At 36.4% G+C, this 15,193-nt stretch overlaps 1 protein-coding gene across 3 annotated transcripts in view; it reads left to right on the top strand.

Moving 5' to 3' along the window:
• Positions 1-15,193, top strand: part of SLC25A21 (solute carrier family 25 member 21) — a 304,840-nt gene that overhangs the window by 150,096 nt on the left and 139,551 nt on the right. The window contains exon 1 of one of the 3 annotated variants that reach the window (XM_081313017.1): positions 12,174-12,301. The exons of the other annotated variants lie outside the window; for them this stretch is intronic. Coding sequence (XP_081169143.1) covers positions 12,283-12,301 — 19 coding nt within the window. The 5' untranslated portion in view covers positions 12,174-12,282. Of the gene's footprint in view, positions 1-12,173; positions 12,302-15,193 lie in introns of those variants that run through there. 3 annotated transcript variants of the gene reach the window in all.

Here is a 15,193-nt window from a genome sequence, read left to right on the forward strand (position 1 = left end):
AGCCTAGGAGTGCAGTCACTCTGAGGTTGCTTTTCAATCATTGAGGTAAAGTAAAATAACAGTTGTAGAATCCCAAATGATAGATATGTTGCTTTCCATTAGCAGTTTTCTTCTTTATTGTGCCAGCAAGAAAGCGTAAAAGGAAACAGCAAAGAGAAAGGAATGAATTCCACCTATAGGAAGACTACTTTCAAAGGGGGTGGGTGGGAAAAATAGAGGGTTTTTTTTCCTTTTTCTTCCAGAAAAGGAATAACAGTTATCTTTGCAACTGCAAAGCACAGATTCATTCTGTTGCCATTTGCTTTATACCTTTTAAAGACACAAATCATTAGGAAAAATAAATGACTGGTCCCATACCAAGGGAAATACATCAAACATAAAGAGAACCGACTTTAATGTAGTAAAAAAAAAATGGTATGACAAGTGAGGCTTCTTTCTACACCAGGGGTGTCAAACTGCTGGCCCGCAGGCCGGAGCGTCACGGAGAAACAGCGCCCATCCCATTTTCGGCAATGGGAAAAAGTTCCGATGCGTCACGCGACGTCACATGACGTCGCAAGTTTGACATGCCTGTTCTACACTCTTAGAATTGTAGATGAATCTCCCCCCTTTAATTTGACCGTGAATAGCTTTATTGGATTATTAATTATCATAGTTCTGGTGAAAATTTAGAACTAAATTTAAGGATGAATGTATTGACTGATTTTTTTACCCATAGAATAACATATATATATATATATATATGTATGTTATTGATTTCAATCACTCATTTTAAAAACTATGTTTATTGACATATTTTGTTGGAGAAATCGTCATTGTATACCAGACATGCCTATGCTTGAGTATTGAGCATTAATGCTTCATTGCAATAAAATAAATGCCTGATATTGGGATATTACTATTATTCCATGACTTACGGCATAGCTTCTTCAAGGCCAGGGATATATATAAAAATAGATGGTAGCCAAAATGGTGTGAACAAAGCTTAATCCATTTTTTATTTGCAAAACACATAAAAACAGTTTCAGTTATACCATTATGGCCACCAGCCTCACATTTTTTTACCACACCCCACAGGTGAGCCTGTCAAAAGCAATGTACCTATTTGTAGAAATATATGCAGGATTCAGTGGTTGTGTTTCTCCTTGTGTAGTCTGACTGCATCTATTTCCGTTCTCCATGTAGTATCTCCATGCATTCCAAATCTACTCAAAAGGATTCTCTGAAGCAGATAGAAGGCACGGAAAAATATCTGGTAGAAGCTGAAGTCATTCTCATAGCAGATGCCATTCTATTAGCAGAATGTACACAATAGTACACATTGCAGCACAAAACATGTAAATTCATGTTATATGTTACATTACATACATTATTGGAGAGTTTCCCCCCAAAATACTAGTTTTTGCTAAATGCTCACTTATTCAAAACATTTTCCCCAAAATATTTTATTAAGAATAATTCTGAAAAAATGTAGGGTTCTAGTTAAGATAATTAAGCTGGTTGTATAACTTTCCATTCCTCAGAGAAAGTAATAGATAATTTTTTAAAAGTTCAGAGGAGCAAAGAATCTACAATAGTAGATTAACATTAACTTATCTGCATTTTTAAATGTTTTATTTTTGTTATGTACATACAAGACACACATCCATCTGTCTGCAGATACCATTTTTGTTTTCTAAACAAAAGTAAAATCTTAATATGTTCAGGAAGAGTATCAAGGATTGTCATTTCCTAAGATTAACTACATCTGTTACTAATCATAAATCCTCAGGCTATTTTTGCAAGTAACCATCTCTGATTTTATTGAATGATTAATTAGTATTCAAAGTCAAATGTTTATTACAGTCAAAGACCAGTACAATTAAAAATACTAAAGAATATTAGTTAAAAATTCTAGAATAAAATAATAAATAACAAATAAAATCTATGTTAAAATCATAGTTTGGCATCCTATCTGTCAGTTGCATAAAACAAGAACACAGCCTAAGCTATAATATAATAGGCCTATAGTCATTAAAAACTAAAATGCAACATGGTGATAATACCAAAAGATTTAGTGGGTTAATTGTGTAAAATAGCTATAGTGGATTATTTATCGTGTTCTGCTGCTGCACAGCTACCTGTGCTGTCTACGATCCATTCGTCTTTAAGCAGCCACTGAAGATAAACGGTCTCGGAATGGCCAGGATACCTACTAATTATTGGGCAAATAAATTTTGTTTGAATGTCTCTATAAAAAGAGCAGCAAAGAAGGACATGTCCAGAGGTTTCTGCCTTTCCAGAATCATAGGGACAGAGCCTTTCAACCTGTGGTATCCCTTTATATTTGCCATCCAGGATGGCTAATGGATTGTGTGGCATTGTGCAAGGGAAAAGGCTTTCCAATGATTTGTTGTCTCCAACTGGCTAGGATAACTGGCAGGGGTGACAATATATTTGTTAGAATCTAGAACCAGAAACAATGGAGTTTTCTCTAAGTCTGTTGCCTCTCTATGTCCTCTACCCTTTGTCTCAGGATTTGTTTTACCTGATCATAGTACATTTCAAGTACTGAGGTTGGAAGAAAGCCTAGTTTAGCAAGATTGGACTCAACAGGCTTGATCCATGAAGAGGAGAATTTATCTTGGAGGATTAATGGTGCAAGACCTTGAAATTAAATTTTAGCCAAAGATTTAAGGAAGCTGTACAGATTCTTGCTTCTACTTTTACCAATCCTGTCTCCAGTGTGTTTGAAGGACTAATGACTTGGCTTGAAAAAGGTTAATTGTGGCAGGAACATAGTATCCTCCCTTTGTGTGGAAAAATTTGAGAATAGTATTAGCTGATCTTTGGCCAGAGGTAGATGCAAATTCACAGTATGCTTTTCTTGAGCGTCTTTGAGTACACCTAGCTACTTGCTCTATGTTATGTCCATTAAGATACCATGAGTGGAGTTTTGGCCTTTTAGCAAAGGCCATAATATTAGTTTTCTTTGTCCAATTTGTCATTATACTGGACAAAGGCTTTCAAGACTCTTTTAAGACCTAACAGGTGTCCTGGACAGGATTATAGCATCAGCTGCATAGAGCAACAGAGCGATGCTTCAATCCCCTATTTTGAGGAGGGTAGTAATTTGGTTATATGGTTTTACCATATCATTAATGTAGACATTAATGTTGCCCAGGGGATGCCTGAACATGTTTCTGGGTAAGATCTGTTTAATTTGTACAAATTTTAATCTTGTATTTTATATTTTATGTTGTATAGTATGCCTTATTTTAATTGTGATTCTTCTGATATGAATAAACAAACAATGTAGAAGTTGTTTGCAGGGGGGGCAAAATGCACCCCTGATTAATTAGTATCCTCCCTGTCTTCCCAAAGGATAATAGAACAACCTGAGTTTATAGTCATGGAACATTTTCTGTAGTCACAGGTAGCACATCTTCATAGTATGCAAATTTAGCGGGTTAGACTTCAAGTCACCTGTTTCTATTCTAGTCCCTAGAGATTTGGCGAAATCCAGGTCAGTACAAGATAGGCAGAAAGAGGAGGAAAAGCATTGTTAAAAGAAGCATTCCAACCCATTCCGCAGCTTCACAAGTCTTAATGAGAAGATAATTCATCAACTCATTTGTTGTTTTCAGGAAGTGCACTCCACGGAAATGAAGGAACTGTTTGAAGAAGGATCACAGAAGGGAGGGGACTGTTTGTGATTCAACTTGGTAAAGGCAGATACCAATTTACTTAGGAGTTCTGTAACTCACAGATTTGATCTCCCCCCCCCCCGTGTTTTCTGCTCTTTATCTGGTGTGATTCATGGCTTGGGAACTGAGGAGATGGAAAACATTTCAGAAGCTAATACCTTTGTTCCAGCAGGTAAACACAGTACATGAGATTTACCTTTAGGAAACAAGACGCACCAGGAAGCATTCTGAGCCAGAAGTTAAAATTTGAAATACTTATTTCATTTCCTAGATTATTTTGGAGCAAAACTGTGTAAAAGAATAAGAGCATTAAAGAATGCGTAGCAGATTATGTTTTATCATTTCTACTATCTTCTTACGAATTAGTATACAGAAAATGATTGCATATTTTATCAGCAAAGCAATTCTGTGAGGTAAAACCCAAGCTATTCATGGAACAAAAAGTGACCTGGCAACAGGATTTAACTTAGAGAAATAATGTGTTTCTTTGATTTTCTAAACAACTGCATAGAATACATCAAATAGAAAGCAAATCTGTGTCTAGTTTGATTTTTAATGAATGCAGAAAACGGTGCATAAACAAAAGCTCCATTGTGCAGTTCTGATCATCTTACATGTGAGATGCAAGATAACCAAATGCTGTATGCAGGTGTACTTATATGAGGGCAAAAGGCATGCGTTTCCTCGCCTCCACCATCCTTTTAGCCCTCATGTGAGCAGTCAGAATGCCTGCATAGGGCAATCAACTGCAAAGATTCCACTCTCAAGACTTCTGCTGATGGAAAGACTCTTTTTGGCACCTGCTAATAGAGGAGAAGGCATAATATTCTGGGATTCCCTGTGCAGTCCCGAGGTCCTTGCAGGACAGCAGAAAAACTTCTGCTGAACTGAAATCCTCCCTGTTCCCAAATGTTAATGTGTTAAAAACAATTTAACCCCCATTACTCCTTATGATTTCCTTCCTGATTTGCACTGTTCCTTTTCTGGAAACTGTTACTCCCATACAAGTCTGTAGGAGTTGACTGCGCATAATGAGTTGACTCATTATTCTTCTATCAGATTGCAGGGAATTGCTCATTCAGTGAAATCTGTAATGGTGGTTTTTTTTCGATGGGCCAGGCCATTTTCTAAGGCCTTTTTAAATATAAAAATATAATAAATAAATAAATATACTATAGGAAGACAATTTGTGCTATGAGCATAGAGAAAACCTTGTATCCCTTCATCAGGTGCAAAAATCTTAGACATTATGTATTAGAAACCAAAATAAATATTAAACAAATGATATAGCACAGTTATTTCAACCCATCTTATTAAATTATAAAATGTCAGCAAGCAGAAGAAAAAGAAAAACTGCTGAACCATTGAAAGATCTTTTAGAAAACTCTATTATACTACCAACTGATAATAAATCTTAGTGCTCAGAAAAAATAGGAAGAACAAAAAAACTTCTGAGCAAATAAAATTATTCACATTTTTTACCATGAAATGGTTTCTTTTTTCAAAACTAGGTTGTTAGCAGTTAATTAATTACTGACTTGATTCCTGTCTGGGCAAAATGCCAAGGGATCTTTTTCATCAATCATTTTTGTTTCCTGCAGAAAAAGTCTTGTTTGGGCAGCTTAGAAAATTGTTCCAATTTCTTTCCAGCCTGATTTTTTACCAAAAAAAGGGGGGTACTTTGCAAAATAGGCATTTTATTTGCACAAGGTACAGTTTGATGGATTAGTCTGATAGAAAGACACCGGCACTCTAATTAAGCAGTTTACCATTCTTAACAAAAAGAGATCAAATAAAAACTGAAATAACAGTTGTGAGCACCGTGCAGCAAGTTCATAGATAGAGCTTAAATAACATCCTTTGGTTTAATGTTCATCTGCCAGCATGGTAATTCCAATACCCATAGCAAGGGATACAGTAAAAGGGGCTGTTGTAATCTAGCAAATCAGAATGGCACCAAATTGTGGGAACCTACTTTAGATATTGGCTTTCCCTTGGAGCAGGGACAGTCTGTATTTCAAGAGACATAGATTTATTATTTAATGTATTGAATCTGATGCTGCCAAACTTCAAATTATACTGGATGGTTCATGATACACCAGGCATATAAAAACATTACACAGAAATAAGAACAAATACCAAACCAAATTAGAGTGAATGAAATAAAAGGAAGAAGATGACAAACTTGTCAGATATCTCCAAACATCCCATCAATATCTAACATCTTGTATAGGGAGCTCCAGCCACCTTAGTACAAGGCCTGGGGAGAACAGCTAGTTTTTTGTGGGCCTCTGAGCTGGCTGAGAGGCATTCAAATTTCAGAGGAAACCTCATTACTGAAGGCACTTCAGTAATGTACTTTACATATTGTTGAGGCCTGCAGTGGGTAGGGTGTCCCAGTCACATCTCCAAAGTTTTCTGTGTTTTCTGCAGTGGTTGGAGCCAAGGAAGGGAAAGCACGTTCTACATTTAATAGAACTCTCTAGTCATGAAAAATGTCCTACCCAAATTAACTCTGCACAAACTCCAAAAAGCTGCAGCGTTGCTCTAATTTTAAAAGAGCAAAAACAAAAAACAAAAACCAGCCCACAAACAATTCCCCAAACCTTATAGTGGAGAATTTGGCATGTGGTGCAAGCCACAGCTGCAACAAAGTGATGAAACAAATTATGACCCAAACCATAGCCTTTTGTTTTTGAGTCCTGACATTGGATGCAAATATGTAAATCATGTGGCTTGTGCCACAATGTCCCAATGCATCAATTGGCTCCCCTTGCTCTCCCACCCCACCCCACCCCACGTGCACTTACAAATAAAGCACAGGGGGGGGGGAATAACTCTCCGAACAAGTGTAATCTTAAGCAATTGCCAATGTCTGGAGTTGGCTCAAAGCCTTCTGATGCAGATGTTGGTTTGTTTTAAAATCTTGACAGCCCATTCTGCCTACCCTACTAACATTCAAGGCACGTGGATCAAAGGGAAGCTCAAAGAGAGGATCTTTTCTCCACTTCACGGTTTTGCTGTTGGATCCTGTTATTACAATCTCAGACAACTTTATCTGCACATTTTTTAGTTTAACAGTCTTTGGCCTAATTGCTTACAAGTAAAAGTGTTGAAACTTTATAAATGTGTATTTCACTGTCTGGATGTTATTATTGCTGTTCATATTTTTTCACCTTTTTTGTTTTTGCATTTTATTATAACTCTTATTATTAATCGCAGTAAGCATCATTGGAGAAAGGCAGAACACAAATTTAAATAATAAATTTATAACTAAATGATATTCTCCAAGCAGGCTTTCAAAATTGTTGGGTCACCTTTTATATCTAAACTGACCTGAATACATACCGTACAATATCTCCCTTTCTTGCACAATCAGTTTTGAAATACCCATTTCATTATTACTCTTCTTATGTACTACTTTTAAACTATTAAACTGAATATTTGTTGTTTAAAATGTATCAGTAAAAGTGTACAGTAGTCTGGCCATCCAATCCATATTAGTGTCTCAGATTATTAGTGAATTGATGTTGTATCTTTAAAGTGGCCCTATTTGGGAATTATAGAACTAACCTATTGCCTTGCTCCTTCTATCATGTTTGACTACCGATGGGCTTCATTAGTTCATCCTGTCAGCCTCCCCACACCAGTCTTGATAAATAGCTGTTCTTCCTCACATCAAGGAAGGAAAGCTGTTTTAAAAGTCTCCATGTTGTTCTACACTTAAAAGCCAGACCTGAAAAAGAGAACTTTTTACAATTTCACTCATAGATATTTTTAAAGTGTGTTTTCCATTAGTTTATTTGAGAAGAGAGTTAAAGACATGTGGTAAAGTATTAGGTTGTTTTCACAACTGTTTTTATACATGGTTCCTTAAAATGGTGGACTATAAATTCTTTTTAACAACTGGCATTCAGTTGTCTTGGATGCTATAAGGTTACATGCTGTGAACACCCCCTGATTTTTTTTCTTAAAGCTCTAGTACTTGTTTGCTTTCTTACTAAACAAAATATTGTGTATTAATTTTCACTGAACAGTTTATGACAATACTGATACATTTGTTTCAAAGAAAGCCATGAAGATGTAGTAATTATCTTCTTATCATGAAAACAACAGAGGTTTAATAATGTGTGTGTGGTGTATCTCTCTCCCTCTCTCTCTCCCCCTCTCTCTCTCTCTCTCTCTCTCTCTCTCTCTCTCTCTCTGTGTGTGTGTGTGTGTGTGTGTGTGCAGAAGCCCAAGTTGGTCTCCCTCAAAATTGGGACACTCTTCACAATTCTCATGTTGCTTTAATAAATAGTTCTAAAATGCCACAACACTTAGTTTACAGAATTTAAGTGCTGTGAAGTATTTCAATATAAAATCTTTGTCTTGCTGATTTCAGATGTTTCATCCTGCAGTAGGCATGGTGTAGTTTTTAGAAAGTTTATCACACTTTTTTTTTAAAAAAGAATATATATTGTGGTTAGGAGAGAAAGAGAAGGGGAGATTTACTATCACCAAGTCAATAGCAAGCACAATATCCAAATTAGTGAAATATGCAATTTGCTTTGGTCACCATTGATTCAAATTATTTATTTCATGTCATTTGCACACTAAAAGAATGGTGTGCATAATATCGCCTGGACTTCTGATAAATAATTATGGCAACAGATTCACTCGGAAATGGAATAAATGATCACTTGCTACAAAGTGGGATATGTTCTAACCTCAAGATGGAGAAGGAGCACTTTAAAATAACTGATTCACAGAAAGAGCTTCCCTGAATCTGAGCAGTTGTGGAAAAGTGTGCCCCATACCTTTGTACACCAATTTCATTTGAACTACCTTCACATGCCCCATAATCTAACACTGCCATCAATAGTCAGTGGACCCCAAGATAAAGAAAATAGTGTTTCCTGACAAGACAAATTCTCCAGTACCAGTTTCCATGTAATAGAAAAAGTGGGAAGGTCCTGCTTCATCTGTGTGGCAAGACTTGCTTGTTGACTTTGGGGAACTGACAAGCAGGGATGTGGGGAATGAATTATGGAAATTTCTCATAGTAACATGCCTGGGATATCTTTACCTGAAGAAGGGGAAGATTGATTTTGATAAGAGGTGGTATAAAGGGAGACAAGGGTAATGTTGGAAAAGGAAAACCCATCAAAAGATAAAGGAGACTCTAAGCAAAATCTCATCCCTGAGAATATAGTAAACATAAGAAAACGATTCAAACGTACTGTGATTTTTCATGATTTCTGAAAGAAAGGACAGAGAGTAACTCTAATGGCCTTTCAAAGTTTTGTTGTACCTCACAACATTAAAATTATAGCAGACCTTGTGGTGTTTGTTTCCTGGTTTGACTTACATCAAAGGGCTTACACTTGCTCAGAAAAATATTTTGCTGTGCAGTGTCCAAGAAGGAACCAAAAGCTACCTTAAAAAGTTCTTATCCACACTGAAACACTTTGGCAACAGCTTGCAAGATACTGAATCTGAAATACATGCTATTGTGTCTTCACAGTGGAAAGTACCATTTTCTTCCTTTTTATACATACCCATACACAGGGCTTTTTTTGTCATAGAATGCCCAGAACGGAGTTCCGGCACCTTTTTTGGATGGAATCTTGTAGAGTAGGCAAGGCGGGTTGTATGACATGTGTGAGTTCCGGCACCTTTTTCTTTTACAAAAAAAGCACTGCCCATACAGGTACATTTATATAGCATACAAAGTTCAATTGAAAACATACACAAAGCATCAAAAGGCAAAAGCTTCAGGCACACTAAACAATTTCTAAAAATTGCCTTCTATTCTATTCCCCTATTCCATCTACTCCTCTGCTGGAATAGCACAATGGTTGTGAGTTTTGCTTAGCATAGAGAGGGTTATTGCCTGGAAATCCAATATATAATAATAATAATTGTTGTTACTCATATCATCATCGCTTTCCTGAAAGGCAAGTTTTTCCTCTGGAATTTTAGTTTAGTTTTTCTTTTGTTTTAACAATTGTAGAGTTGCCATTACTGCTTTTCCAGTCACTTGTAGTAGATTTGTTTGGACCCTCTGAGAGCTGGGGATGAAACCCTTCTAATTTTTTTGACTGGAATAACATTAAGCCCCTAGATTTACGTTTTTGTTTTTTAAAAAGGAGGAAAACTAGCTACACGTGAAAAGAAACATCAAAACAATAATTTTAAACTATTAATCCTCTCTATGCTAAGCAAGTATGTTAATTACCATGCTATTTCAGCTGTGCTAATAAAAGGAAATATAGAAACTATATATCTATATAACTATACAGATATAGTACAGAAGGAGCATTGCTTCAGCTGGGCAGTTTTTCCCTAGCAAAGGAGCTAACAAACAGCTATAAGCCTACAGAAAGCAGAGACATCCTGAAAGTGAAAGAGGGGCTGACAACATCCATTTCTACACTTGCCTGCCTTTTCTGGTGATGGACAGATAGGCACTGCAGATAAGTTCTTTAAAACTACAGAATAATGGAAAGCGATAAAATAATTGGAAATGACAGAGAAGGAAATGGACTGGAGGAAAAAAGGTAATTTGAGGAAGAAAGAACTAGTATATTTTATTTATTTATTTATTTATTTATTTATTTATTTATTTATTTATTTATTTATTTATTTATTTATTATTTGGATTTATATACTGCCCCTCTCCCGAAGGACTCGGGGCGGTGTACAGGACAATTAAAACACTATATACAACACATAATATACAAAAATTAAAATAAATTAAACCAAGTACCCCTAAACAATAAAACACGTTCTAAAATTTAAAATTTAAAATCTAAAATCCCAGTCCTTCAGTCCAGGCCGGCTAGTTCAAATAGCCAAGTCTTCAGGTCGCGGTGAAAAGAGCGAAGGTCGGGAGCCATCCGGAGCTCAACAGGGAGCTGATTCCAGAGGGCAGGTGCGCCCACAGTGAATGCTCTCTGGAGGGATTTGGTTTTATAAAATGGGAGGCAGAGAAATGGGAAATAAAGGAAATTTGCTTCATTCCTTAATTTTACACTTTTTAAAAAGTATTGACTCCTGGTGGCTGTCTGGATAAGTCCCTGCAGTTTTCTAGGCAAGATTTCAGAAGTGGTTTGCCATTGCTTTCTTCCTAGGGCTGACAGAGAGTGACTGGCCCAGAGTTACCCAGTTGGCTTTGTACGTAAGGCAGGACTTTAACTCACAGTTTCCTGGTTTTTAGACATAACGACGACATAAGACTGACTCTTACATGGCTACTGGTTTTATACATGGCTAGTATTTAATTCAAAGTAAAACAAAATATCAGAAACGTTCTATTCTTGTTATAAAAATTGAAGAATATATAAAGTGTAATTCCTCTTTGCCTTCACTGTCTTGAAAATATAAACATTTACAGAATTATCTGTATCTCACGGATAGAACTGAACTGTTGGTGCAGAATATTTAAACAAGCTCCTGGCATCCATGTAAGAGAAATACGTGTAAGCATGTAAGAGAAATACAGTGAGAGTGTAACAAGGAATAGATAATGAACACTGAAACACAAAGTCTCTTTCATATGTACTTGCATGTGGTGCAAGTACAAAAACATAGAGCTTTCATTATGATATCACATGCACATTTTGTCACTGATGTCATCATGATTAGATATAGCTGCATATAAAGAATTGCACAGGGGAAATACAATGAATGAGAGAATCTGGCACTGAGGGAAAACAGATTACAGAAGTTGCAGAGTTCTATAGAAGTTAAATTAGTATAAAAATCCAGTTTTTTTTAAATTTAAATTGGTCTGGGCTTTTTTTAAAATTGAAAACATATTCCACTTGAAACAAAGGGACACTAGAATACTATATTCTGTTTCAGTTTGGAAAGTGCATAGTTCATATAGTAGGATATCTAATTTGAGATAAGAATTACTACTGAAAAAATGAAATTGCATTCAACTACAGTATTTAAGAGCATTTGATTCCTAAAAGTAATTTTGGAGATTTTTTTTAAAGTATTGCACCTGACCAAAGTCAGGAGTACAACTGTATAGCAACTACAGGTAGTCCTTGACTTAACAACCATTTGTTTAGTGATCCTTCAAAGTGCAATGGTACTGAAAAAGCAACTTATGACTGAATTTCACACTTACAACCATCACAACATCTCCATGGTTACATCATGATCAAAATCCAGGCATTTGGCAACTAGCATGTATTTATGACAGTCACACTGTCCTGGAGTCATGCTATCACCATTTGTAAACTTCCCAGACAGCTTTTGACAAGCAAACTCAATGGGGGGGGGGGAAACCAGATTTGCTTAATGACTGCACGATTCATTTTACAACTGCAGTGACTTGCTTAACAATGGTGGCAAAAAGATCGTAAAACAGGACCAACTGGCTTAACGTTGGAAATTTTGGGTTCAGTTGTGCTCATAAGTCAAATACTTCTAGCTCTTTGGACAAGTGAATATGTTTTCAAATGCCTGTTTAAAACTTGTTTTTTTATGTGCAGATCCCGAACAGTGGTACTTTTCTGGCAGAAATTAAAGCCCCTGCTGCTACAGTCTAAGTGGTTTTCCTGATTTCATTGGAGTGGCAATACTTCAGTTTCCTTAGGAAATGCTAAACGTAATTCTAGGTATGACTCTAAAAGTGATATATCCCAGTCAACATGCAACTTATGGTAGATTTCTGTTGAAATTCTGCCATGTTATACTGCCAGCAAATGAGAGCGATGAAAAATGTTTGGAAGAGCAATGAAGGCTAAAATAACACAAAATAATAATGCTGTCATCGCTTGTTTCCTAGGGTGTATGCGATGTGAAGGCTGTTAAATATCCCTGAATTATTGCCAATCATTTTCAAGCATTAGTGTTTTGAATGCTGTGTATCAGTCTGTGTGAACACACACAAACACTATATTGGCTGCTGGATTGATTGCAGACTTCACCCTTCCATCTTTTTCATTATCATATTGAAGTACTGATGATTGTGTTCTTTATGGTTCTATTATTTTACTTCTCTTTTGTTTACACTCCTTTCATTTTCTCCCTCTTTATTACTGTAAGTCTCCTAGAGCAGCCCCAAGGAGAGATAGGCAGCAAATAAATTTAACAAATAAATAAAAATAAAAATATTACTTAATGCTATTAATGAAAACTAATGATGCATATATATATATATATATATATATATATATATATATATATATATATATATATATATATATATATATATATATATATATATATATATATATATATATATATATATATTTTCTGGGACCAACCTTGACATTGCTAAGCAAGGTGGTCACAAAGTGTGACATTACTGCTGTGACAGCCAGAACTTTGAGGACCAGACTTAAATATTATTCTTTCAGCACTGTCTTATGTTTGAATGCTTGCTGAATGAGTAGTCATTAACTGAGGACTAGCTGCATTCTTTCTAGCATTCCCATTGTTTTAATTTTATTCAAAATCAATTCATCACTAGGATATCTCAATATAACATCCATAAAGAACCACACTGTAAAATACATTCAAATGTTTGGGCAAACAGTGCCACAAATTTGTAACAATAAACCGTGGTAACCCTGGCAATTTTTAAATCCATGTCTTTAAAATAAACTGCAGATGCGAGCCTTCAATCTTTCACAGCCTATAGATTTGAAACACTGATTGTAGTCTTCTGAATTTCTGCATCATAAGCATGTCTGCTTATTTGCTGAATAAAATGCTTTGCCCTTTGTTCTGCATTAGGAATTTTAGAATTGATTCTTTCAGGAATTTTGTTTCCTTGGGCATATAGTATTTCACCAAGCCAGATTGGGGTTTCCCCTTTTTCAAACAGATGTTTGAGAGAGAGAAGGATAGAGGGGTTTCCCTTCCCTTTGGAAGAGGAAGATATTGTAGATAGTTACAAGAGAGAATAAGAAAAATGCCTTTGCCGCTGTGTTTATGAAACATTCATAGTCAAGCAGCTGTAAACGGAGCAGACTTGGGGACTGAAAGAGCCTTCTGGAAAGTAACTAAGGGATGTCTACTGGCACGACTCGCCAACATTTTATATCCATGTAGTAGAAGCAGTTTCCCTCAGGAGAGACCAAAAAATGTTTGGTTTTGATTTTGTTTAACCCTTAGCCTGACTACCTGACAAGAAGCCAGAGACAGATGGATAACAGTCAAGTACAAGGTCTCTCGAGGCCAAGCAGCCCCGATGGTATGTAAGGGGTGGAAAGTTATCATTCAACACCACCTTGCAAGAGGGACCAGCCTCTCTTTTCCAGCAACTCACCTTGTCATGTTTGGCTAATGTAAAGGGCAGCAGTAAGTGAAGCCATTTAAAAAAGCTGTTTTTTTAAAAAGCCAGACACTGAACTAATATGAAGTGCTGGGCTGTAGCTTAATGGACTGGCAACATAATTTGCATACTATGATCGAGCTGAGTCCCCTCCGTTCACTGATAGTGTGAGGAACGACTTCTGTCTGAAAATTGCTGCCAGGTCATATACCGTAATTATCCCTTATTCAGAAGACCAAAGTTTTAACTCAACACAAAAAAGCTTTTTTTTGGAGATTTACCTGGTTTCTACTAGGCTTTCTACAATACAATCAGTTGTGGGCTTTCTATTCAGTCAAAGCAAAATGTGAGTATCCTAGGATACAGACAGATTACGGCAGCTTAGGTTCAAAGGCAGCTATCTTACAAATACATATTATAAATCACATGGATATATTATAAAATATATTGTAAAATTAAAATTTACAATAAAAATGAATGTTAGATTTTTAAAAAAATATAAGATCAGAAACCCACACCAGATACTATACATTTATTAAAAACTGGCCTAAGACAGTATGCTACAAATGTAAATGAGCTCAGAGACTCAGTTAAATGTTCACTCTTAAATCATCATTTTAAAAGAGTAAGAATGGGCATTTTTTTCTCGGGGGGACTCTTCTCTGGTGTGGATGCTCTGACAGCAAGGTCTCTCCCTCATCAGCCATTCTTTTTTGGCGAAGGGACAAGGAAACATTGAAGTGATCGACAAAAATCTCAAGCACCTTGGACTTCTGGTTTGCCATCGCGGCGCCGCAGACTAAAGTAGATCACAAACTACTACTTGATAAGATAGAAAAATGTGGGTTAGAGAGCAGATGGATTCGTAGCTGGCTGACTGACCGTACTCAACATGTGGTCCTCAATGGAACCGCATCTACATGGAGGGAAGTGTGTAGTGGGGTGCCCCAGGGCTCTGTTCAGGGCCCAATTCTCTTCAACATCTTCATCAACAATTTGGATGAGGGGATAGATGGGGAAATCATCAAATTTGCAGACGACACCAAGCTGACAGGAATAGCCAACACTCAGGAAGATAGGCTTAGGATACAGAAGGATCTGGACAGACTTGAACACTGGGCGCTATCTAACAAAATGAAATTCAATGGTGGAAAAATTAAGGTTCTACATTTAGGCAAGAAAAACCAAATGTACAGGTATAGTATAGGTGGTACCTTGCTCAATAGTA

This window comes from Vipera berus (genome assembly GCF_964194415.1).
Source record: "Vipera berus genome assembly, chromosome: 1".
In the NCBI taxonomy this organism is placed as follows: Eukaryota; Metazoa; Chordata; class Lepidosauria; order Squamata; family Viperidae; genus Vipera; species Vipera berus.